We start from the raw sequence: 27,690 nt of genomic DNA on the forward strand, positions 1-27,690 counted from the left end.
GTAAGAAAAGGTTCTGTTTTTATGGATTTGCGTGAAGATGTCCAAAATGTAATGCAAATTAGATTTAATGGTGACGTAATGACTCCAACTTTGGAATAAAGATGCCATTAATAGCAAGTTTTGGACAAGTGTTATAAATAAATTGCGGGTTGGGCTCTGTCCACAATGCGTCTGTGGCCCCTGTCAACACATGCTCAGGAGGTGTGCGACCAACTGCGTGCACTGCCAGTATGAATGCATAGGCATTCGGTCGTCATAAGAAGCTACTACAAAAAAACGTATTCTCCAGGTATACGTTTCTTGCTGTAGCCCTCTGTATAGGCGAATGCAGTCTGCTGCACTTTCCTGTGCAGTTAATAGGAATCTGTCATCAGGTTTTTGCCACCTAATCTGAGAGTAGCATGATGTAGAGACAGAGACCCTGATTGCAGCCCAGTGACACATTGCTGTAGTTTTGGTAAAATCATGGTTTTACCAGCTGGAGGTTATTATTAGTGGACTAGTAATCCTGCTCCAATGTAGTCCTCCATATTCATGAGCTCTGTAGAACCCCTCCCTCACCACTGATTGGCAGCTTTCTGTGTACACTGCACATGAGCAGAAAGCTACCAATCAATGCTGTGGGTGGGGTTATACAGAGCTCCGCATTCAGAGAACTGCTAGATCTGCAGCAGATAAGCGATTTTAGCAAAATTATATCAAGCAGCCCAGTAAGTGATACAGACCTATACCGATCAAATGGAGGCTGAAGGAGCAGACTTTTTGACCTTTGGTGTTTGGTCCTTATGGCCTCTGTTGGGGTCACTCTTCCAAAAGTATGTTGTCAGTATTTCTATCCAAGACTTATTCTGATTAATGATGCGCTATGCTTTAGGTAAGTATTGAGTGTATGGGAGAAATCTAGTGTGTACGGTCAGCTGTACGGGGTCTGTGATGGACCACAACTGATAAGTTACTGACGTGAGCAAGTGATTCATGGATCAGTCTCAATGTCAGTCCACATGAGGTTGGGGAAGTCAAGCGGTTGAAGCATTATCGTTGGTTGTGAGTCTGTAAGAACGGTGTAAATCAAGAAAATCATCTAGCAGAACGCATCCCGTGGGAGTAATGATCTTGATCAGGAGTGGGCAGTTTATTTTCCCAAGGGGCCACATGAGAGACTGACACTTGTGGAGGGATGAACCAATAGACTTTAAAAAAACAGCCAATGTTTTAATCTTTATTTCATAATCCTATGAAACTATCAGAGAGAGAACCTTGCTCTTTTCTACTTTTGGATTGATCTTTAACTCAATTCGTGGGTCGAAATTGTAAATTCTGAATTCAGTGAATGCATTCAGTGAAGACAGATTTTCACATAACTGACATAGAACACAGAACTTTGCACACTAACGTCTCAGTAATGTGAAAATCTGTAATCTCTGAAAACAGATTTTACCTGTGAATTGAGAAAGACAGATATATCCAGGAAGACAAAGAAGCGACTATCTGAGATGTATTACAGAGTTTCTTATTTTCATGCATATTATTGATTTATAGTAGAAATAAAATGGTGACTCTTTAAGCTTGAAGTAGAAATATTGCAGACAACCATTCACTTTTATTGGCGAGAAAAGTTGGGAACATTTGGGAAATTTTTTTGAAAAGCGTTGGTAGCCCTTTATGATTTAATGTCTAATATTACCTTCAGATTTTTAAGGTCAACGTCTTCATAAAACAATCAGGACGTCCTTCGCCGTGTCCTAACAGTTTGTGAAAATCTTGTCTCCTAGATGAAGTAAATGAAGCCCAAGCAAGCTCAAAAAAGGAGGATCAGAATGACCGGGAGAAGAAGGAAGATGATGAAATGCCAATACCAAACTACAAGGCCAAAACCATTATGGACAGCTGGGTCTGGGGCAGACAACCTGGTAAGAGCTCATCTCACCTGGTAAGGATCTCCTGTGTGCGCAGGTTCAGGCAAAGTTTGGTATACGCCGTAGATCTTGATACTGCTATGGAGACTGGCGAGGTGGTCACTGAGGAGGCAAACATGAACTGCATGGGTGTCTTGGAGATAAGTGGTGTTGATATTCTAGGCCCAACCAAAAGGAAAGTATCGGCTCTGCCATCCCATGTGTGACTCTCAGGAAATTTGGAAACATGATCACCATCTTATTACCTTATACTACGGGCCTAAGAACTAACAAGCAGGTATTTGACCACTACTTGCCTGTTGTGCCTATCCCAGCGCAGATTAGTCACAGAGCGGCTTCCGATCTCGCTTCTTCAGTGCAGCGGCTTCTCTTCCGCTCTGCTTAGTTGACAGTGCGTGACTGGCGATGTCATGCTGAGTGACAACCGGCTCCCCACTGCCTAACTGTGGGGATCTGGCTTTCAGTCAGCATGACGTCTGCCATCACACTCCATCAACAAAGCAGAAAGGAAGAAGAGGAGCTGGTCTGTCAATGTGGAGCAGCTGAATAGCCAGCAGGTAACCACACTGAGCCCGTGCTGGGTAAAACAGGCAAGTACTCTCCTTTGTTATCCACTACCTACCTGTTTTAGTTTTTTAGGCCCATAATAAATTAGTCTTGGACAACCCCTTTAATGGCAAGACTCTTTTATTGTTGATCTTTTGAAGGAATGTTTTTGTCACAAAAGATTTTCAAGTTTGACAGTGTACAGCGGTAAGTCTTTACAATCGTCCTCAGGATAATAGTGCACTGTACTCAACATTGGTTGAAATTTGTAGAATCATGTGCAATTGTATTGCTGCATGTCCTTATGAATCAATACTAGCCTCAGATTTTTCAACAGGGAATGTGTTAAAAGCATAGAACATTGTATAGTGTTGAAATTTGCTATGTATTGTGCCTTTGTTTTGAGAATAATCTTTATATAGTGCCAACATATTACGCAGCAAGTTTTTTCTAGTACATATAGCCAGATATTACTGTAAAATCTGTTGAAATAAAATGCGCTTCAATGCAATTTTTTTTCTCGATAAATCATGGCATGCTTTGAAAACTCCATAAAAGAGGATGTTGAAAAACTAGCTTTAAATGGAACCGGTCACTAGTTGTGTCATAAAACAACTAGAACTATCACATTATTCAGCACCATTTCATAATTGCTGTATACATCCTGGTATAAGCAGAGGCCCCTAATTTTGTCACAAAAAACTGGGAGAACTTATTGACTCGAGTATAAGCCTAGGGTGGGAAATGCAGCAGCTACTGGTAAATTTCAAAAATAAAAAGTTACAAATAAAAGTAAAATTAATTGAGACATCAGTAGGTTAAATGTTTTTGAATATCCATATTAACCCCTTAGCGACAGAGCCAGTTTGCAGCTTAATGACCAGGCCAATTTTTACAATTCTGACCACTGTCCCTTTATGAGGTTATAACTCTGGAACGCTTTAATGGATCCCGCTGATTCTAAGACTGTTTTTTCGTGACATATTGTATTTCATATTAGTGGTAAAATTTCTTCGATAAGTCTTGTGTTTATTTATAAAAAAAATGGAAATATGGCGAAAACTTTGAAAATTTTGCAATTTTAAAACTTTAAATTTTTATGCCCTCAAATCAGAGAGATGTCACACAAATTTCTTAATAAATAACATTTCCCACATGTCTACTTTACATCAGCACAATTTTGGAAGCAAAATTTTTTTTTGTTAGGAAGTTATAAGGGTTAAAAGTTGACCAGCGATTTCTCATTTTTACAACAAAATTTACAAAACCATTTTTTTTAGGGACCACATCATATTTAAAGTCATTTTGAGGGGTGTACATGACAGAAAATACCCAAAAGTGGCACCATTCTAAACACTAGACCCCTCAAGGTGCTCAAAACCACATTCAAGAAGTTTATTAACCCTTTAAGTGCTTCACAGGAACTAAAGCAATGTGGAAGGAAAAAATTAATATTTAACTTTTTTTTGCAAAAAATTTACTTCAGAACCAATTTTTTTTATTTTCACAAGTGTTAAAAGAGAAAATCAACCACAAAATTTGTTGTACAATTTCTCCTGAATACGCCGATACCCTATATGTGGGGGTAAACCACTATTTCAGCACACAGCAGAGCTCGCAAGGGATGGAGCGCCGTTTGACTTTTTCAACGCAGAATTGGCTGGAATTGAGATCGGATGCCATGTTGCGTTCGGAGAGCCCTTAATGTGCCTAAACAGTGGAAACCTCCAACAAGTGACCCCATTTTGGAAACTAGACCCATTAAGGAACTTATCTAGATGTGTGGTGAGCACTTTGAACCCCCAAGGGCTTCACAGAAGTTTATAACGTAGAGCCGTGAAAATAAGAAATCTATTTTTTTTCCACAAAGATGATCTTTTCGCCCCCAAATTTTTATTTTTTACAAGGGTAACAGGAGAAATCATACCCGCACAGTTGTTATGCGATTTGTCCTGAGTACGCCGATACCCCATATATGGGGGGGAAGCACTGTTTGGGCGCATGGGAGAGCTCGGAAGGGAAGGAGTGCCATTTTGGAATGCAGACTTTGATGGAATGGTCTGCAGACATCATGTTGCGCTTGCAGAGCCCCTGATGGGCCTAAACAGTGGAAACCCCCCACAAGTGACCCCATTTTGGAAACTAGACCCATTAAGGAACTTATCTAGATGTGTGGTGAGCACTTTGAACCTTCAAGTGCTTCACAGAAGTTTATAACGTAGAGCCGTGAAAATAAAAAATCCATTTTTTTTTTCCACAAAAATGATCTTTTCGCCCCCAAATTTGTATTTTTACAAGGGTAACAGGAGAAATCATACCCGCACAGTTGTTATGCGATTTGTCCTGAGTACGCCGATACCCCATATGTGGGGGGAAACCACTGTTTGGGCGCATGGGAGAGCTCGGAAGGGAAGGAGTGCCATTTTGGAATGCAGACTTTGATGGAATGGTCTGCGGGCATCATGTTGCGCTTGCAGAGCCCCTGATGGGCCTAAACAGTGGAAACCCCCCACAAGTGACCCCATTTTGGAAATTAGACCCCCTAATGAACTTATCTAGATGTGTGGTGAGCACTTTGAACCCCCAAGCGCTTCACAAAAGTTTATAAACGCAGAGCCGTGAAAATAAAGTCTTTTTTTTTTTATTTCCACAAAAGTGATTTTTTTAGACCCCAATTTTTAGACCCCCAAAGTTGGCAAATAGTGGAAACCCCTCAATTCTTGCTCCAACCCTAACCCCAACACACCCCTAACCCTAATCCCAACCCTAACCCTAATCCCTAATCCTAATTCTAACCCTAATTCTAGTTCGCTCTAACCCTAATTCTAACCCTAGTCGTGACCCTAGCCCAACCCTGACCCTAGCCCAACCCTGACCCTAGCCCAACCCTGACCCTAGCCCAACCCTGACCCTAGCCCAACCCTGACCCTAGCCCAACCCTGACCCTAGCCCAACCCTGACCCTAGCCCAACCCTGACCCTAGCCCAACCCTGACCCTAGCCCAACCCTGACCCTAGCCCAACCCTGACCCTAGCCCAACCCTGACCCTAGCCCAACCCTGACCCTAGCCCAACCCTGACCCTAGCCCAACCCTGACCCTAGCCCAACCCTGACCCTAGCCCAACCCTGACCCTAGCCCAACCCTGACCCTAGCCCAACCCTGACCCTAGCCCAACCCTGACCCTAGCCCAACCCTGACCCTAGCCCAACCCTGACCCTAGCCCAACCCTGACCCTAGCCCAGCCCTAACCCTAGCCTAGCCCTAACCCTAGCCCTAACCCTAACGCTATTGGAAAACTGAAAAAAAAAAATATTTTCTTTATTTCATTATATTGGCCTATATAAGGGAGTGATAAACGGGGGGGTTATGTACTATTTTTTTTATTTTGATCACTATGACTAGGATCTCTCTCCTCTGATGTGCGATCATATATAATATTATTATCATATATTATAGGGTTAATAACGGCGATCGCAAAAGCGGGGGTCGGTAAAAACCGACTGATTCATGTTCTCTGGGGTCTCGGCTACCCCTGGCAGCCGAGACCCTGGAGAAAATCCGACACTGGGGGGCGCTATCCACTTAAATCACAGCGCCGTGAATTAACGGCGCTGTGGTTTTAGTACCCTTAATTACCGCCGTTAAAAGGCGTATCGGCGGTCGTTAAGGGGTTAAATCAGGAGCCCCATATAATGCTCCATAGAATAATATGCCCCATATAATGCTCCCTAAAATTTGATGGCCCCATAAGATGGTCCATAGAATATGATGCTCCATAAAGGTTCATGGCCCCATAAGATGCTCCATAGAATAATATGCCCTATATGCTGCTGCTGCGGTTAAACAACAAAAAACAAAAATGACATACTCTACTCTTGTCGCTGGGGGCCAGGTGCCGGTGTCGTCACTGGCTCAGGCCCCTGCGCCCACTGACCAGAATGTCAAAGCCAGAGGACGCAGAAGACACAGCCTGGCTGTGGAACAGGGACAGATGAATATCGCATGGCTCACCCTCCTCCATCATACTTGCCCACCTGGCGCTGTCTCTGCACTTCCCTGCTTCCCCGTTGTCCCGGGGCCGGCAGCTCTCCTGTGCTGAGCGGTCATGTGGTACCGCTCATTAAAGTAATGAATATGCGCTCCTCGCCTATGGGAGTGGAGTCACGTGCATATTCATTACTTTAATGAGCGGAACCACGTGACCGCTGAACACAGGATGAAGCTGCCGGCCCCGGGACGGAGATGGGGATGGAGACCAGCAATGGCGCGGAGGAGGGTAAGTATGATCTCTTTGGCGGCTGCAGCTGCTCCCTCCCCCCGCTGGCTTTCTAGCATATGACTCTTGTAGAAGCCAAGGGGGCGTCTTCAGCACGAAAAAACGTGACGAAAATCTCAGCTTATACACGAGTATATATGGTACTTGTATAACCCCCTAACTCCCCCTGTTTACCCCCCAAAAACCTTTTTTAAGTTCTCCCACGCTGTATGGAAATCGGGTTGGTCCGGTTAGATGGGTGAGGTTTTGGGCCTCTCCATCCCTCCCCTCGGCTTCTGCTCGCCGTCCTCCTTTAATTGATGTGGACGACGTTTCGCGTCGTCCACATTGCTGAGTCTCTCTCTTTGGCGTGCTCGAAAAAGGTTTGAGTCCCCGTGGCTGCATGTCTCACTGCTGTTTGACACCAGCAACACATGTAGGGATTACCTGTTTGTTAGAAGACCTTATCCGAGCACGTTCCTTCATCACTAATTGCTCGCCTAGAGCCATGTCATTGCTGATCGCATGCTAGGACGAGCACCTTTTTCTACCAGGGTTATAATAGACAATTTTCTTGTAAGATTTTACATTCATTTATTCTTGGCAAAAAATGTTGTACCCAAGTCATTAATGTATCAACTTTGCCGTGTCCCAGAGTGTCTTCTTCCAGTGTCCTGAGGTCAGTATGTGCCCGGGAGGACAGGCATTCACACTTCATTCAGCTTGGAGGCATATTGGAAAGCTGATCATCTTGGAGAAGAGAACCCCTGCAGTTAATGTCTGATTTCCAAGAACGGTCACCGTCACTGGTTGCTTGGGGGACATGAGTCAAGTGTTTAACGTGTTGGTGGAGCTTTAGATAAGCTAGTAATCTCTTGTATGATCATCTCTTGTGTGATCTCTTACACATACGGGACACAGATTCTTGTGCCATCATAGGGTTAAAATCAGGATACGGAGCAGAGAATATGGCACATTTTATTGATTTGTATTTAGATTAATAGGATCACTGTTACCTCTACATATTACGTCACACAGACGCGCCCTACACATGCGCTGTACATGCCCTGTGATGTTGTGAGTGGGACGCGTTGCCGTGGTGATGTCGGGTGATGACGCACGTCCTCCCTCCCATTATGCACGGCGTGTGCCTTCTCGCTCCATCACGGGGAGGTGCAACATGTTATAGGGCGCGCCGATTGGCTGACGGACCCACACTTCCTGTATTTAACACACGCCCTCCACATTTTAACCACGCCTCCTGACGAAACCGAGGACGGTGAAACGCGCGTCGGGGCTTCAGCGCGTCTCACTGGCGTCTCTGCATCCATCTAAGATCATGTCAGAAGGTAATTAACCCTGTACATTACAGACTAGTTAGCGCCATTTCCCTACATTTTGTATTCTATTATACACAGCTTTCATTTGGGTTTATTGTATGGATTCCCTGATACCTTTACTATAAGCCTGATATAGAGGCAGATATCATTATTAAATACAGGTGTCTAAATCATCTTTATTATTGCCCAAACTTAGGCTCCAGTTTTTGTATCTTAGCGTGCTACAATAACTTTGCTTATTAAGAGTTACTATCCATGTGCCCATCGGCTCCTATATTTCGCCTTACAGGCTAATATCCTATATCTTGTGTATTCTACTTGGGTATAGTTTTTTCATCATTACCATTTAGGAGTGCAGCTGGATAACTGAACAGTCTGCATACTTTCAGTTTAACTATCCGTTCCAATTTTGGAACCTCGTGCATGCTCAGATAATACTGTTTATCGAAATCAACTGTGTTTCTTATTGGGTCTTTGATCCCGTTTGATTATTGGACTTATATTTTGGTGCACTTTTTGTAAGCCTAAAGCTGGTGTTGTATTTGGTAATGGGATTGCTGCTACTAATATCTTGATCTTATGCAGATTCTAGCCATGAGACCTTTTTTTTTGGTCTGGCACTATATTTGTCATCTATTGATTATGCCATTATTTTTTAGTTGCTAGATTTCATCTACCTCATCTTTAGCACTTTGTATGTCTTTTTATATATGTGCAATAAAATTTGATAATATTGAATTAAATCCTCTCCAGTTTGTGGTAATATTTCCCATCTACTAGCTATTTTATATTCATCCCTGTCATTAAATAGTTTTGTGACTCTTTCAACTTGAGAATGGGATATTTTTCTGTTTTGGTTATGTCTTGAGGCCTGAGAGGTATATCTGTATGGCCACGGAGATGTTGTAGGTTGATAATCTTGTATGATCACTGACCTGGGATTGTCACTTCCCCTAGTCGCACACATTTTCTAATTTTCTATATTTCTTGTACATGTTATTTAGGCTATGCACATTACTTATATATTGATAATTTTTATACATGTATTACTTGGCCTGTCCACCATTAATCTAAGTTAATCTTTAAGTTCATATGTCCAATGTGAAAATGGCAGCACCATGATTACCTATAGGATGTTTGATTCGTGCCCCTAGGAGAGCTGATCCGAAGTCTCTAATTCAGACCCATAAGAAGGAAAAAGGAGGCTGCATTCCGTGTAAGGGTATGTTCACACGTAGCAGATATGCTGCAGTGTTTCCATCAGGACTTGGAGACACAAGTTTTGCAACATTTTACAGCAGCAACAAAGTGGATGAGACTTCCTCCACACACTGCAAAAGGTTTTCCATATTGTACAAAAAGAAAGGAGGGTTAAAAAAACCCCTGGAGTATATAAGCCTTAAAAGAATAAATTGTATTTAAACACTTAAAGCATACATAGAGTAGTTAAAATGTATGTAATGCCAGAGACTGCCAAACATTGTTGCAGGGATCCATTCAAGTACAGGGATGGCCATTTATGTGGGTACACCTAAATAAAATGGGAATGGTTGGTTGATATCAACTTCCTGTTTGTGGCACATTAGTATATGGGAGGGGGGAAACTTTTCAAGATGGGTGGTGACCATGGTGGCCATTTTGAAGTCGGCCATTTTGGATCCAGCTTTGTTTTCCAATGGGAAGAGGGTCACGTGACACATCAAACGTATTGAGAATTTCACAAGAAAACAATGGTGTGCTTGGTTTTAACGTAACTTTATTCTTTAATGAGCTATTGACAAGTTTATGACCACTTATAAAATGTGTTCAAAGTGCTGCCCATTGTGTTGGATTGTCAATGCAACCCTCTTCTCCCACTCTTGACACACTGATAGCAACACCGCAGAAGAAATGCTAGTCTAAGGGGTCAGATTCCTTGTAGGAATGCTCGGACCTGACACCAAGTATCGTATTGGTAACTTATTTTGGGAATAACCCTTCAGTGTAGTAGACAATTGGCTAACTGCTGCATAAACTGTTTGGTATATGACAGTGACAATAAAATACATTTTGTTGGACCCTCACCAAAAATAAAATGCACTTCATTAAATGGTTTAATATTCTTCTTAATTTTTCTTTCATATTCTTTTTTTTTTTATCATATACCGTAAATGTATATCGTGTGCAATACTAAAGCGTTTACTTTTTTTTTTAGTTTTGTTTTTTTACTCTTGTAATATCCATAATCTAGTTGTGCTCATGTTGTCCAGGTGTTGTCCCCTAGTGAACACGCTGTTATTTGACACCATGGGGGGTTATTACGTTCCCACTTATGTTTACTACTGCTCCTCGCGCTTCATGTGTTCCAGTGTTTGAGAAGCAGATGGTTATTTTGGTCTTCATATGACCCGTCTGCTCACGGTGGATCGTGTCTAGAGCTTGGGCAATGTGCAAACAACTTCTTTTTGAGAAATTCTAAAACATGTTTTTAAGTGGAAATGCCTTTAGAAAATTCTATTTTTTGCAAAGGTTGCTTTTGAAAGAGTTTTTTTTGTTTTTTTTCTTTTCCTGGAGTAGCTTTGGAGACAGGTTTTATTTTTTACCTGAAGTACCATATATTTTTTTGCCACCCTTGATTGGACAGTGCCTCGTACAGAGCTTATTCCATCAAAATCCACTTAGAAGACATTACATGCACTTTTTTTACATTTTTTTTTTCCCCGCCTAGGATTTTTCAAAGCCCGAAGTAGAAAAAAATAGAATTACACTTACCGGTAGTTGGGTTTCTAAGACCCTCCACGACAGCACACAGGAGGTTGCCTCCCCATCCTGATTAGGGGTAGAAAACAAGAGGATAAATTGCCCTCCCCTTCCCCTAATGCCCAGTCTTTTTCAAGGACCAAATAGTGAATGCTTGATTTATTATTTATTTACACAAATCAAATATGAACATACCGTAATTGTTGGGGGGGGAAATTACCCGTGCTGTCGTGGAGGGTTTTAGAAACCCAATTACCGGTAAGTGTAATTCTATTTTCTCTAATCCCCTCCACGACAGCACATAGGAGGTATACCAAAGAATAATTGTTTAGAGAGGGACCACGGCTTGCAGGACTTTCCTGCCAAAGGCTAGATCTCGTACTGACATTAGATCTAATCTATATTGCTTAGTGGGAGGTATGGACTGAGGACCAGGTAGCACCTCTGCAAATCTGCTTGATGGACACATTTTTCTTTTCTGGCCAGGAGACGGAGACGGCTCTAGTGGAGTGGGCCTTCAAGGATTCAGGAGGAGGTAGAGTCTGATTTTTTTTTTTTTTTTTTTTTTTTTGTTAGCGTACATGATTGCTTTCTTGATCCAGTTATCTAAAGAGCTTTTTGACGCTTTTTCCCTTTGTTTGATCCGCCATACTGAACAAAAAGATTTGATCTTTTCTCCAAAGCTTTGTTTCTTCCAAATAGAAAAGGACCGCTCACCGGACATGCAGAGAATGGAATCCTGCTTCCCTCTCATCTTTTGGATTGTCACAGAAGGAGGGTAGTATTATTTCCTGGGACCTGTGGAAATCAGAGGACACTTTTGGTACAAAGGACGGATCTAGACTGAATATTAATCTATCGTCCAATATTCTTAGATAAGGCTCTCTGATGGATAGTGCCTGAATCTCGCCCACCCTTCTTGCCGTTGTAATGGCTACGAGAAGTGCTGTTTTCCAGGATAGTTTATCTATCTGTATCTGGTCCATAGGCTCAAATGGAGGGATCGTTAGACCTTTTAGTACTACATTCAAGTCCCAAGCTGGGACCATACTGGATTTGTTTGGACGGATTCTGGAGGCTGCTGACATGAATCTGCTTATCCATCGATAGTCTGCTAGATTCAGGTCGAAGTAGGAACTCGGGGCTGATACCTGGACCTTCAAGGTACTTGGTCTTAGTCCTTTAGATAAGCCGTCCTGTAGGAAGTCTAAGATCTTTGCCAAATCTGGGTGGAAGGGATCAATGAGAGTGGATCCATACCGAGAAGGTTTTCCATATTTTGGAATATATAGCGTTTGTGATCGGCTTCCTACTCCTTTGTAAGGTAGATATCACCGTATCTAAGAGGCCTCTGGCTTTCACGATTGTGGTTTCAGAAGCCAGGCTGCCAAGCTTAAGCTGTTGGGAGCCGGGTGAAAGATGGGACCTTGATGTAGTAGGTCATAGTCCAGAGGTAGGATCAGAGGACCCACTGAGTTCATTAGCCTTAGGGCGCCGAACCAGCTCTTTTTTGGCCAGAGAGGGGCGATAAGGATAGTTCTGTCCTGACCTTTTGCAGAGCCCTTGGTATTAAAGGAAATGGTGGAAACGCGTATGCTAGACCGAAGTCCCACGGGTGAGCGAAGCCATTCACCCTGGAATGTTTTTCGTTTGGACCTATGGAGAAGTATGGTTTTGCTTTGGCATTCTCTCAATTTGCAGATGGGTCTACCACCGGGAGACTCCATTTTTTCGTTATGGTCTGGAATATCCTCATATTGAGGCTCCATTCTCCTGGGTCTGTGTCTGTCCTACTCAAGAAGTCTGCTTCGAGGTTGTCGGATCCTTTCAGGTGGAGAGCCGATAAGAACTGGAGAGGGCATTCTGCCCAACCAAATATTCCTCCTGAGATGTGTGGCAGACTCCGTATTTTGTGCTGCCCTGATGACGTAGATGGGCTACGGTGGTCATGTTGTCGGAGTAAGCTCTGACATGGGATCCTTTGATTAATGGCCCTTAGGGCTGCTTCTACTACTGCTCTCAATTCTCTGTAATTGGAAGACCGATTTTCCATCTTTTTGGGCCAGACTCCCTGAAAGACTCCTTGAGAAGATATTGCTCCCCAACCGCGCTTGCTGGCATCTGTTGTAATTGACGTCATATGATATTGTATCCAGGGTATCCCTTTTGCTAGGTATCCCTGGTTGAGCCACCAGTTGAGGAATAACTTTTACATGTTGAGGTAGAGATTCTCGTATTGAGGGTCTCTGTTCCAGCGGGATAGAATACACTTTTGAAGTATTCTTGAGTGGGCCTGGGCCCAGGGGACCACTTGGATGCAAGAAGTCATTGACCCTAACATTGGCATGGCAAGTCTTATGGTCACCCTTTTCTCATTTTTTTTAGCGTCCAAACTTTTGATCTTGCGCATACCTGCTTGGTGGGCGGAAGAAACGATATTTGGCTCTGGGAATCTAGGAGGATTCCTAGAAAGACCTTCCTGGTTGAGGGATTCAGGTCTGATTTTTTTTTTTTTTTTTTTTTTTTTTCCCTCCCTCCCCCCCCAGTTTACACTCCAGCCTAAGGATGCCAGGGTATGCAGAACTGATCAAAGATGCTCTTAGAGTGGTGCTGGAGGGAGCCATGACCAGAAGGTCGTCCAGGCAAGGAACGACGCATATGTCCTTTTTCCTGAAGAATGCTACTACTTCTGCCGTTATTTTTGTAAGTGTTCGGGAAGCCGATGATATGCCAAAGGACAGAACCTTGAACTGGAAGTGGTGCACTTTTGTCTAGAATAACTGCAAACCTCAGATACTGCTGATAGGATGGATGGATGGGTACGTGGTAATAGGCCTCTTGGAGATCTATGGTGGCAATGGCAAAATCTTTCCCGATAAATGGTATTGTGGTCTTTATTGACTCCATCTTGAAGTGTTGGTACTGGATATACTGGTTCATCTTCTTTAGGTTGATGATGACCCAGTATTTCCCACTTGGCTTTTTTACTAGGAACAGCCGGGAGTAGTGGCTCTGACCCTGCTCCGCCTCTGGAGTCGGTGAAATTACTGCCGACGATACCATCTGTTGGAGTTCTGAATGCAGAATTTCTTGACGTTTTGCTGAAGGGAGATGTGTTACTTCCAGACTTTGAGAGGGGAAGGAGGAAAATTCTATCTTTACTCCCCTTCTAACTGAGTCTAGGATTCTCTGATCCGATGTTATCCCCTGCCAGCTTGGGAAGTAGTTTGCCGAGGAGTCCGCTAAAAAGCCTGTTGCCTTCTAAAGAATCTTTAAACAGGATATAAGATCTTCCCTCGGAGTCCCACTTCTGATATGGTCCTCTAACTGCTGAAGCCAGAGGTACAGGGTTCGCGTTACGCAGGCGGTTGCGACATTTGTTTTTAAGGAGGCCGCTGAAGCTTCCCAGGACTTCCTCAGTGAACTATTCATTTTGCGGTCAAGAGGGTCCTTGAGCTGAGAGGAATCTTCAAAGGTTAGTGTAGTTTTTTTGGCTACCTAGATATCTACTTTAGGGACCTCCGTCCAACACTTCACTGTCTCTTCATCCAGGGGAAACCGATCTTTCATCTCGACTGGGGTACTCAACTTCCTTTCTGGGAACTCCCATTCCTCCAGCATTAGATTCTGGACATTATCATGGATACGAAAAACCATTTTCTTCTTAGATTTCAGGCCTCCAAATAGATCATCCTGGACTGAGCGGGATGGTTTCTCGTCCTCAACTCCCATCGTGTACTGCCGAAAGTAGTTCTTCCTTATCTTCTGAGGAAAAGACCAATTTCCTATCCTCCTCTGTCTGATTTGGGGTCAGTTCACCCTCTACCTTCCAATCCCCAGAAACCCATGACTCAGGTTCTGAGTCTGAGATATCTTCAGGGGCATATTTTCTCTTTTTTGATACACTGAGGGCCCCTCTGTGAATGACTGGGAGAAGGTAGCCGGGGATGACTGAATCTCCTGTCGCACCATCCCTCTTACTTCGTCCATCAGGAATGGTTGTTCCTCCCGGACAATTTTTTCTGTGCATCGCTGGCAGTTTTTTTGTAATTGGAGGGGAGTTTTTTTTTTTTTTTTTTTACACTACAGATGGTGCATTTGCAGCTTGTAGTCTTTTCCTTCGTTCTTGGTGCAGGATCCTTGTCTCCCTGAAAGAGAGAAGGGGGTCCCATAAAAATGGGTCCTGAAACAAAGACAATATACCCTTTTCCAAGTGTACTCACTGGGCCAGGGTTTGCGCTGGGCTTTGCAGAAGCCGCTCTCAAGGAAGACCCATCCATCATGCAGACCTTAGTCCTACCTTATGGAGTGTTCCACCAGGGTCCTTATGTAGGAACCGAGATCCAGCGTTTCTTTCCCTCATACATTCGGATGAGATCACTCCCCCACAGTAAGAAGCTTCTTGGCGACATTCTGATCCTTTTTTTTGTTTGTTGGAAACTTCAAATTTCCCGCCAGATGGCGATGCGTTCCACCGTGGAACTCAAGGTGGAAGTGACGTCGCGTCTTCTTACCTGGCGGTGTACGTCACTTCCTGTGCATGCTGTCCAACTGTACGAGTGCATGCGGCCCGAGGGTGGAGCGATTCCTGGGCTGGGGAGCTACTGGGGAGGCCCCCAGCCCGTCTTTCACCATCCTGCATTGCCGAAGCGCCGGAGGATGGTAGGGGTCCCGCCTTCGGCAGGAGCAGCGCACGGGGAGGAAGGTCTGGGACGATCGACCCCCGGCTGCCAGGCTCAAGGTACACCCCTGGGTTTTCGCTGGCCCATCCACGGAGCACACAAAACCTATTCATCCCGATTAGGGACAGGAAAACACTGGGGATTAGGGGAAGGGGAGGGCTAGTTAACCTCCTGTTTCCTGTCCCTAATTAGGACGAGGAGGCAACCTCCTGTTTGCTGTCGTGGAGGGGATTAGGGAGAAATAATAAAAAAAAAAAAACTTTAAAGAATTCAAACTTTTTTTTTTTTTCCTTTTTCTGCTGAAAAACCTCAAATTCTCAAAAACCAGTATCGCGGTCTAAATGCGAACCCGTCGGCCTGATGGGTGCACCGCTTTAAGTGGTCTTTCACTTAACCCGCTAACGTCCGCCGATACGCCTTTTAACGGTGGCAGTTTAGTGTACTTATTCCTCAGCGCTGCTTTTTAATGGCGCTAAGAAGGTTATAACTCCCCCCAGCATTGTAAAATCTCCGGTGTCTCGGCTACCCCCGGTACCTCCGGTGTCCCTGGACCCTCCTGCATCCCCCGGGGCCCCCCAGCCGTCAGCGTCTTCTTCCGGGAAGAAGATGGCAGGCGCATGCGCAGTGTGCCCGTCGAGATCTGCCTGCCAGCACCCAGCTACAATTGGAGATTTTTCCTATTGGTTCGTTTTGATCACTGTTGGAGTCCCTATCACAGTGATCAAAATAAAAAAAAAAAAAAAAATAGTAAATCAAACCCCCCCCCCCCCCCTTGTCACCCCCATAGGTAAAAGTAATAAAATAAAAAAATGTATTTTCCTTTCTTTACGGTTAGGGTTATGTTGACGTTATGGTTGTGGCTAGCATTGTGGTGTTGGGGTTGCAGTTAGGGTGTTCGAATTGTGGTTAGGGTTGGGTTTAGGGTCAGGGGTAGGGCTGTGTTAGGGTTGGAGTTAGAATTGGGGGGGTCCACTGTTTAGGTACATCAGGGAGTCTCCAAATGCATCATGCGCCCGCCATTGATTCCAGACAATTTTGCGTTCAAAAAGTCAAACGGTGCTCCCTCCATTCTGAGCCCTGCCATGTGCCCTAACAGTGGCTTTCCCCCACATACGGGGTATTGGCGTACTCGGGATACATTGCACAGCAAATTTTGTGGTCCAATTTCTCCGGATACCTTTTGTGAAAATTAAAGTTTGGTTCCAAAGTAAATTTTATGTGAAAAAAGTAAAATGTTAATTTTTTCATTCCACGTTGCTTTAGTTCTCGTGAAGCACCAGAAGGGTTAATAAACTTCTTGAATGTGGTTTTGCGCACCTTGAGGGGTGCAGTTTTTAGAATGGTGTCCACTTTTGAGTATTTTCTTTTATATTGACCCCCAAAACTCACTTCAAATGTGAGGTGGTCCCTATAAAAGAGATTTTGTTGGAAAAATGAGATTGTTGGTCAACTTTTAACCCTTATAGCATCCTAGCCAAGAAAAAAATGTATCTTTCCAAAATTGTGCTGATGTACACAAAGTTTTCAATTTGTGAGTTTTTTTTGGCATCAAAAATTTGATTCGAAAGTCCTAAAAAAGAAAATGCAATAAAAAAAGCCCTCTTCTCCCTCTCTGGACCCTTGCTGCTATCTTGTAGAGATATTTTGTACTCTGAAGACCTACTGGTAGGGAATTTGGATTATGAGCCCCAATGGGGACAATATCTGTAAAGTAAGCAGAATATGATGGTGCTAGATAAAGAAAGCATAATACATATGGTTTTGAGCTGGTAGTAGTCAGTAATGTGTTTTTTTTTTTTTTTTTTTTTTTTTTTTTCTTTTCCAGATGTGAATGAACTGAAGGAGAGCCTGTACTTGCTTGTAAAGGAGCAGCAAGCGCTCGCCACCCAGACTGCCACCACCAGCCTCTCTGCCGTGAGGCTGAAGCAAAGGCTGGTCATTCTGGAGCGATATTTCATTGCCCTCAACAGAACTGTTTTTCAGGAAAATGTCAAAGTGAAGTGGAAAAGTAACATTGTCCCTCCTCCTGCGGCAGAAAAGAAAGGGTCAGTACTACTTACTAGTGATCAGTGGCAATAGAAATGGCCGCCATGCCACGCCATTCCTGTGCGTGCAGAAATGATAGCGGTACAGGCTAGAATGCGTTAGCACCTCCGTGTTCTCCATGGCCATAATAAAGGGTAAAACCTGTAATGAAATCCTACGTGAGCGATTTCTTCAGCAGAAGCTCCTGCTAATGACGCCATCTGTGTAGATCCAGAGTTGTCTCTTTCATCTGTTACTAGATTCTTGTAGAGGATGAGTGAAAAGACTAAGTCGTCCCTTACAATGGTATTTTACTTATTGCAATAAATGAAGGCGCTCCGGTCTGCAGATATTGGCCCACCTTTGGAAGATCCTCTTCTGGTTTGGGCTTCCTATGTGAGCGCATCATTAGAGCTGTGTATCACGGGGCTGGCTCACCGTCTGCTCCATTGTATACATTTATAAGTGGCCGCATGTGACTTTTTAGCTAAAAACCTGGCTTCCACCATGCATGTACTAACGACAGTGGTCAAACTACAGAACATCGAAGAGGATGCCTGTGGGTTTTTTTTTTTATATTGTGACTACTGTATGTATATGTTTGTATGTATATCTTGTCTTATTTTGTTGCCTCCTTAATGGCTGCCTTCATCCTTTTGCAGCGAGGACATCTTTGAGCATACGTTTCATGTGCACAGCTCCCGTCCAGTTGGCCAGGGGGTGGAAGGACTTGCTAGAGTGGGCTCCCGGGCTGCGCTGTCATTTGCCTTTGCCTTCCTACGCAGAGCATGGCGTTCTGGTGAGTTTCTGTGAATGTACATGGTTTATCACCATGGGAATGACTTGCACATTTATGTAGTTTTATACTTTGTATGCAAGTTAACGACTGCAAATAATTAATAATGGCCTTCAATGTAAGGCTACCCTAGGCAAAAATGTCTTATAGTTTTCTCTCTTGTTTTTTCCTTATATATTCGTGTGTATAATACAGTCAGACATGGTTTAGATATTTGACCAAATGATGCTGTTACTTTACTGAACTGGATCATTATGGGAAAAAGGCTGAGGTGTTGGCAGAATCCTCACTATATCGTATTCCTGCATATCACATTGAGTGCAGTGTTCCCATACATAATGCCTGCTTGGTAAAGCATAGATTACCTGTAGATCTGTGTGACTACATCGTCACTCTCCCTCATTCTTGGCTGCACTGTTGCCACTTTGTGCAGAGCTGTTAGGGAAGGCGACACTCAAACTAGGTTCATTCATTGAAGCGCTAGCGCAGTAGCCCTTGTTCTGCTTTTGCAGCATGCTGATCTCACTTATCACACCTCAGCAGCTGTTGATGGCTTTTTTTAGTTTGTTTGCTTAGTGATCTGTTGTATAGCTTACACGTGCCTCCAGAAATGAACTAGCGCCACCAAAACAAAAAAACTGCATCATTTTGGTGTGTGAACAGTGTGTTTATGTTGCACATTCAGGATGGAAGCAGAATGATTACGCCTGCAGTTCTCCATGCCAATAGAAGTAATCCGTGCCTCATGGCATTCTAGTCCATGGAAAAGAGAAGAGTATCTGTGATACTGTTGCATCAGGTCTAATTACATTGTGAAAACCTCTTAGACCATCATGCTATAGCTGCTCGTAAGCTGTAATAATGATCAGCATGTGACTGTTGTGTATTTCAAACTACTGTTCTGTCACTGATACAGAAGTTTTCCCGCAAGTAAAATAATAACTTGTACTCCTCTCCGGTATTGGCGATGTTCCAGCGGTGTCAGCATTGACTTTTCCAGTGATAGCGTGACCTTATGTCACGCAATCCCTGCTGCCAATAAATGCTGGCTTCACTCTCCCCTCTCATAGACGTAATTGACATCCGGAGAAGATAGAGAGCAGTCTGAGCTCTCGCTTCCTCCAGATGTCTTGATTTGTCCGAAGGAGGGAAGAGTGAAGCCAGTGCTGATTGGCCGCAGTGATTGTGTGACATAATGTCATGTGTGCCATGGGCGTGCTAGTGCCGACACGGCTGGAACGGCATCGGAGGTGTGTATAATATAATATAATTTTACTAGAGAGAAACCTAAAGATTCAGGAGGGGTTCCCCGAGTAGGGGACAAACCATTCAATGATTTACTGCGTCCCTTTCACAGTTTTTCCCTGTATAGCAACAACCTCTGCCAACCCGGGTATACAGAGAACTGCTGCCGTCTCCCTTCCCATAAATGGAGCCGCATTGTAGTGTGTGACTGAGAATGCCCCTATGGGAGGGGGTCAGGAAAAACTGTGAAGGGAGCTTCAGTTTTATGGTCTGTTATTCTTACAATTGGTGGGAATCCTAGAAGTGTGACTCCTAGTGATGAGTAAAAGGATTATTGCCTTTTTAGCTATTTTTATCCCACAGTCTCAAATGATGTATAAACTAACAAACTGAGCTTTACTTGCTTCTCCACCGCTGTTCTAGTCTTTGTTGATTGGCTGCAGCGGTGACGTCACATCCACAGCGCTGCAGCCAATAACTGAGTTCAGCGGCATTGTCGCTACTGAGCGCAGTCGTTATCGATCAGCTGCACCGTTGATATCCCCTCAATAAATACTGAGGCAGCGGAGAAGAAACAATGCTGCATTCAGGAGCAGCATATATGTCTGATCGTGTTGTGTAAAAATAGGACATCTCCTTTAAGTAATAGAATATTGATAGAATATTCCATCAGTTAGGCTGGTTTCACATTTGCATATCTGTGCGCAGCATTTGATCCGCATAGATCCTCATGCGCACATATCTTTAACATCGTGTACGCAGGGACATGCTTTCGGATGCGTACGCATGCATCATTTCGTGGTGTGCGGCGGGGCGCGGCGACCACAACATGTTGCATTTTTTTTTGAGACGTCAAAAATTCATGAAATATGCGCAGGTATACGGATGAGAGCGTCAAAAAATGCATTGCAGTCTATGGGAACGCATTGGTACGCAAGGACATGCGTATGCATGCTTACTTCAGACTGAACCATCCTCCAATTGACTGCCACCACACCTAGCCTACCATCACAGCCCAACACACCCCAGATCCCATAAGTAAAGCCCTTTTTTTATTTTTTGCTATTTATTTGTTAAATTTCCTCTTGTTATGTTTGTTAATAAAAATTCTTTTGGTTCACAATACCAGTTTCTTTATCTCATTATTTAAACATGTGTGTATGTCGAGGTAGCTATTTAGGGAGGGCTAAATTAACCCTTCATTGTTATGAACGGGTAGCCGAGGAGAAAATAAAAAACAACACAAGCTAAGTCTCAGAAAACCAAAGAGGTTGGTAACTATGCAGACTGCAGATCCCTGATTCTAACCACACAACTAGTAGCCGTCGTGGAGTGTTCCTACGTTGGTCCTAGACACCTCGTCACAACCGGAGAGCTACATAAGCCTAAAGCAGGAAAAGAGGAAAACTAACTGCCCCAGAGCAGACCCCAAAAGGAAAGACAGCCCCCCACATGTATTGACAGTGAAACAAGATGAAATCACACACAAAGGCAGGAAAATAGGCTGAGCAAACGATGGGGCCCGACTAACTAGAAAGGACAGGAAAGGAAAGACACTGTCTGCAGTCTGCCAAAAAACCCTACAAAATGTCCAACACAACTGATAGCAAAATTAACCCTGAAGTCACTAGACTTCTCCCACTATATCAGCACTCTGAAATATTCTGAGACAGAGCAAAAAGAGGCCAATCTAACAAGGGACATAAAAAAGTAAAACTGAAAAGACCAACAAGAACAAGTGTGAACATTAGCAAAAAAACAAACTTATCTTGAAAGACTGGAACAGAGCTGAGTCCTAGACCTGAGAAGCAGACTGAATCACCAGCAACAGGATAGGGCGTCGGCTGTCTTATATCCAGTCTGATACTCCAGAGATCCAATCATTATCTTCCTCACCAGATGTCAGATCACTACCACTTACACCAACCTCACTACCTCCCTTCACCATCAGAGGGAGAACGGAAGGGGAACTCTCAACTGGTGGAGCAGAAAATGAGCTCATAACACCTTCACGGTTGAGCCAGTGATGTCCAAATTATTCCACAGAGTGTTGCTAGCAACTCAAATGACCACACGGAGACGGGGGGGTCTCTGTACGGGAGGATCGAGAAAGATCACTAGTCCCCTTTATTTCAGTCACTTCTTTTATAATCTTTTGCTTAATTATGCAAAGTTCTCAACTTCAAATAGCACCATTTCACTTTATAAGCCAATATAATTGGATACGGACATATATGTAGTTTCCGGTTTTCTTGCAAATAGCATAGAAAGTAATATAATGGCATATTCATCAGAGTTTTACACCCTCGGTTCCCTTATCTTGCACCTGATGGGAAGAGTCTGGTTTCATGACAGCCCATCCCAATTAGAAAAATTTATCTTACAGCAACAAAAATGGAGAAACGAAACCTTCAGAGAATGGACAAAACAAAACTTCAGCTTTGATTTTAGTTTTAACCCTTCACATTCCCCCTAGATACATTTTTTAACACATGCTGCATCAGAGGTGCTATCCCAAGCTAACAGCTTGAGGGGTACTGGTCTTCACATGACTGATGCCGTGTTACCAGTCATGGCTGTCGAGGCGCACCCGTCTCCCCTGTATACTGCAGTTCACAAATGACAATTTTTGATGACGGTGGTGGAGATCTTTTGTAGGTTGGTATGTGCTTGGCTTCAACATCTTCATCAAGTAGCCTTTTGAGATCGGTGCAGAGAAGAGCAGGGGCAACGACGCCTTTGGTATCATCATTAGCTGTCTTAGTGCAGAATTTCCTAATACATACAGAAATACACCACAGAACAAGTTTTAGTATCACATATACAACAAGGATTACAGGCAGCAATATGCAACAAGCTTTGTAAGATCCCAGCTATCCAGCCCCCAAGTCCCTTAAACCAATTGGCTGGATTGAGAAAGGAGAAGCTGTCTGACCACCAACTGTCCTTATTACGATCATTGTCTTTATTGTATTGATCTCTGAGTCTTTGAATATCTTCTAACTTTAACTTCTACCAATAATAATATGGAAAATGCGAAAAAACAAAACATTATGTCCCCTTTATTTGCTATTGGCTTGTTGGGTGATGAGGAGAACTTGATAGGGACCGTCATACAAGGGTTCTAGTCCGTGCTTCCTGACATCCCTTTTCACGACTACCAAATCACCAGGCTTCAGGTTATAACAGGTGTCGGTTTCTGCTGAATCTGGAAGAGAAGAAGAGACTAGAGCATGGGTGTTAGCAAGATTTTTACTAAGCTGAATAACATATTGAACAGCACGGTCAGTTTCTTCTGATAACTGCTGAGGCTGGAAAGTTGCAACTGGAGGCCTAGTACCAAACAATATCTCATATGGGGACAGGCCTTGTTTTGCAATAGGGGTAGTACGAATGTGGTATAGTACAATGGGTAGGAGCCCTGGCCATGGAGCCGTAGTCTCCTGCATCATTTTGGTCAATTGTCCCTTCAGTGTGCCGTTCAACCTCTCAACTTTCCCACTGGATTGTGGGTGGTACGGAGTATGGAGGGCTACAGTGGATCCAAGCATTGTCAGTACTTCTTGGTACACATGAGAAGAAAAGGCCGGACCTTGATCACTTTCAACAACTTCTGGAACCCCATATCTGCATCTTCCATCACCAGTTTCTTTGCTGTGGTTTTTGCAGTCATGTTGGTAACACCGAATGCTTCCGGCCAACTGGAGAACCAGTAGAATTTTTGCACCAGTGCAAGGGCCTGATTCTTTCCTCGATGTGTAGGCCCATGTGGCAATAGCAGGGTACATCCGCTTAGGGAGACACACAAGTTGGTCCTTTTTCCAGAGACCATTATCCATTCGTGCCCCATCAGTCTTCCATTGCTTCACCTCTTCCTTTTGGAGACATTATCTGCATCGTCAATAAGCGGTCTTGCGGGGTCCGACAGAAAACTTCAGTCTGTTGTAGATCATCAGGTTCTTGTAGGGTCAATGCTTCTTGTAGCTGTTTATGCTGAGAGCGTGTGGTCACCATAGCTGGTATGGTTGGTTCAATGGGTAAAAGAGCGGCGGCTTTTGCTTGCATATCCGCAGATGTGTTGCCAACAGTCTGTGGACTGGTCCTAGGACCGTGCGCCTTAACTTTGATAATGGCCACCTGAGTAGGTAATTTGATCGAGTCCATGAGGGTTTTAACAGCTTCAGCATTTTAACTGGAGTTCCGGCAGTAGTAATAAACCCTCGATTGATCCATAGAGCCCCAAAATTGTGAGCAATACCAAATGCATACCGTGAGTCCGTGTATATATTAGCCCGTCTGTTCTTGGTCAAAGTACATGCAGTAGACAGAGCCTGGAGTTCTGCTTCTCGTGCTGACTGTGAGGGCGGGAGCGCAGCTGCGTGCACTACAGTGTCCTCTGTGGTAACAGCATATCCCGTGTGGAATCTACCAAACTCATCAGCATATCTTGAACCATCCGTGTATAACACCAGATCAGGATTTGGGAGTGAATTTTCACTGACATTTGGTGGAGTAGCTGTTTCTTCAGTCAGAAATTGGGAACAATCATATTGGAGATAATCCTCATCACTGCCATCTTTCCTTATAGTTCATTATACCGTCTTTCAAGGCATTGTAAAGGGGTTGCATTAGGCGGGATGCATCCGGTATCCACTGACAAAAATAAGTGCATAGTCCAAGAAAACGCTGGAGTTCAGTTTCATCTTTTGGGAAAGGAAGTTTGCTGGCAGCTATTTTTCTTTCTTCTGCGAGGTGTCTGGCACCCTGAAGGAGACAGTGACCCAAGAATATCACTTGACCAAGGTAGAACTGAAGTCCCGAGGCCGAAACCCGACAGTTCAGTGCTGCCAGATGCTTGAGGAGGCTAACAGTGGCAACAATGGCAAAAGACACCTCATATATATTTTTTTTTTTTTTTTTTTTTGCAAACTGGTTGGGACTGTTTTGGGCCCCTTGTGGCATAACTGTGGGAAAGGCATGCAAAATACAGATTTCCTCACTGTCTTCATCTACATAGGGATTATATAACGTAAGAACCATCTGACCATCATCTTGGAATTGTATTCTGGAGCGGAACTGTGTTAATAAATCTACCCCCAGTAAATTTACTGGACATGTGGGAGAGATTACAAACTGAGCAGTAACCTCGGAGAAGGGTCCCACAGGGATGGGGTTAAGGGCGTATACTCATAACCACTAGCAATATTAGGCATAGCAGGGACTGAGGCTGGCGGATGATAATAGGTACCGTCAGCGTCTCCCGGTCTCCTTGTACAATTATCTAGCAGGGAGACCTCTTCTTTCAAATCATTCTTAACTATTCTTCTTTAATCACTTCCTCAATTCTCGCACCACAGTCACTTTTTTGAACCACAATACATCCAGTCCTTGCCATAATAGACAATTTTTCCTTCTTCAACATACCAGTAACAGAAACAATCAGAATTCACTTTCTCTGTTCTTCCTAACACCTTCGTCACACAATTCATGTGCCAAGCCACAAAATTCTTCTTTTCCTTCCACGGATTCTCTCATTTAGAGCTAAATATCCTTACTTCAGTTGTGCACAGATCTGGAGTGGCCGTATCAGTCTGTTCCACAGGGTCAATAATCCCCCTCTGGGATACCCAAAATTCAACCCTGTACTCAGTGAAAGGAGGAGGGCGTCTCAGACTATCCCTCCGGACACCTCTGGTTATATATATACCTGAGTTACGTATCCTACCCAGTCTTCGATCACTTCACCACGCCTGACTCTAACAGTGAATTCAGGATTTCAGGATATTTTGACTATAAAGAGAGTCACAATCACTGGTCAATCCGGGGTGTCCGTCCCTTAAGAGGTACTGCACCTCTATATGATTCCACCCATGAATCACCCCACCACAGGGACAAACCTCTGATCCTCTTTGCAGCAACAAGCACAGGAAAACCACACCAACGGTCAGTCTGAACAGTATAACTGCCAACTTACCATGCTTGTTGTGGGGGATGATCAGTCCCAATTTTCCAGCACCTGTGTCTGCGCCGAGGGTCCTTTGTCTTGTTGTCCTCCGGGGGCAGAGGCGTCCCTATTCGAGGGCCCCACGTTGGGCGCCAGCTGTCGAGGTAGCTATTTAGGGAGGGCTAAATTAACCCTTCACGGTTGAGCCAGTGATGTCCAAATTATTCCACAGAGTGTTGCTAGCAACTCAAATGACCACACGGAGACTGTGGTCTCTGTACGGGAGGATCGAGACAGGTCACTATTCCCCTTTATTTTAGTCACTTTTTATAATCTTTTGCTTAATTATGCAAAGTTCTCTACTACCAATAGCATCATTTCACTTTATAAGCCAATAATATTGCAAGAAAACCGGAAACTACATATATGTCCGTATCCAAATAGCATAGAAAGTAATATAATGGCATATTCATCAGTTTTACACCCCCAGTTCCCTTATCTTGCACCTGATGGGAACAGTCTGGTTTCGTGACAGCCCATCCCAATTACAAAAATTTATCTTACAGCAACAAAAATGGAGAAACAAAACCTTCAGAGAATGGACAAAACGAAACTTAAGCTTTGATTTTAGTTTTAACCCTTCACATGTATTGTTGAATAAAGTATTAACGGGTGTAACAGTAAAGGTGTTTATTATCAGGCTATGTGCCCACGTTGCATTTCCGCAACTCCCTGCCTGAGGGTAAAACGTATGCTTGCGTTTTGCAAGCTTTTTTCTCCTTCGCCTCATTGGGGGACACCTGTCAATCACTTTTCCAAGCGATGCATCAAATCGCTTGGAAAGCGCAAGCATTCCGCAAGCTAAAACATGGATTTTTGTGATAAACTCACCGTAAAATCTTTTTCTCCGAGACACTCATTGGGGGACACAGATACTGTGGGGTGTATGCTTCTGCCCCTAGGAGGCTGACACTAAGTGGGAAAAAAAAGGTTGGTTCCTCCTCCGCCATATACACCCTCGCCCCCATTGCGGGCGGAACTCAGTTTTTTGCTTAGTGTCCATGGAGGCACACGTCTGGTTCTTTTCAGCATCAGTAGTAAAATATAGAATGTTAAAAATAAAAAAAAATAAATATATGGTTATTCTCCCCTTCAGACGGCCCCGATCCCCTCAGTGATGTTCCCGGTACGTTTCGTTTCGAGGGATGCTTTGCGCAAAGGGCTTTTGTGACGCCACGCTCGCGAGACCGCGACGTCATCTCATGTGATTCGGGCAATGCATCCCTGGTTGGAACGGAAGATGCTGTCAGCGTGGCTGAGAGGGGGGGAAGGACTCCGGGGGCTGCCGGAGGGTGAGTATATCCCATTTTATTTTTTATCTATCTTTTACAGGATTATCGTACCCAGGGCATGGAGGAGAGTCTCCACTCCTCCAGACCCTGGGTACCATCCGCACATGAAGCGCTCACTTTACGCATGGTGGGCATAGGCACATGCGTAAAGTGAGCTTTTTCAATGCAATCCTGTGGCTGCGGAATCGTCGCGATTCCGCAGAAATAATGAACATGCTGCGGATTTTACCGCTATGCGATTCCGCAGCGGTAAAATCCGCAGCATTGACACAGCAACTGCAGAATCCCATAGGATTGCATGGGATGCGTTTTGTTAGCGTTTTTTAAGCGTTTCCGCTGTGGAAAAAAGCGTCAAACGCTTAAACGCAACATGGGCACACAGCCTTAAAGTTACAGTCAAGGTGTTAGTTTTAAAGTCCGCAAACATTACTGGTACATAACATTACCGGTCCATTTAACTTAGCGGCTTAAACCATTGTGTCTTGCCATGCCACACGTCCAATATCCGAAGCAAAGTAGGAAGCAAATTTATCCCTAATTTGAGCAACTTTTACTGTTGTTCTCAGAGGGTGATCTTGGTAATCCTGCAGTGTGGTACTAATAGGTTAATCAAATTCTAATTGTTGCTGCTCTTTCACCAGAATGTAATTGTGCAGAACAACACACAATTTTTCCCATACAAACGTTGGCCCATGTCAGTTTTTGAAAGTCTGTGAGTCCTTTCCTCATCCAAATGAGCCAACTTCCACGGCGACAAATCGACAGTCAGCATCTGCAATTGCCATGAGAACAATAGAAAAATATTTTTTGTAATTGAAATACGTGGATTCACTTCCAGCAGGTTTCCTA

General features: G+C 43.9%; 1 protein-coding gene across 9 annotated transcripts in view; it reads left to right on the top strand.

Moving 5' to 3' along the window:
- The window catches only part of HERC2 (HECT and RLD domain containing E3 ubiquitin protein ligase 2), a 364,746-nt gene that overhangs the window by 63,899 nt on the left and 273,157 nt on the right, over positions 1–27,690 (top strand). For 6 of the 9 annotated variants that reach the window (XM_073541468.1, XM_073541470.1, XM_073541473.1 and 3 more), the window contains exons 1-3: positions 15,241–15,538; positions 17,305–17,524; positions 18,167–18,303. In XM_073541468.1, coding sequence (XP_073397569.1) covers positions 15,256–15,538; positions 17,305–17,524; positions 18,167–18,303 — 640 coding nt within the window. In that variant the 5' untranslated portion in view covers positions 15,241–15,255. Of the gene's footprint in view, positions 1–1,772; positions 1,911–15,240; positions 15,539–17,304; positions 17,525–18,166; positions 18,304–27,690 lie in introns of those variants that run through there. The other 3 variants (XM_073541474.1, XM_073541475.1, XM_073541476.1) reach the window with 1 other exon arrangement.

This window comes from Dendrobates tinctorius, unplaced genomic scaffold (genome assembly GCF_039654945.1).
Source record: "Dendrobates tinctorius isolate UK_male_01 unplaced genomic scaffold, ASM3965494v1 ptg000121l, whole genome shotgun sequence".
In the NCBI taxonomy this organism is placed as follows: domain Eukaryota; kingdom Metazoa; phylum Chordata; class Amphibia; order Anura; family Dendrobatidae; genus Dendrobates; species Dendrobates tinctorius.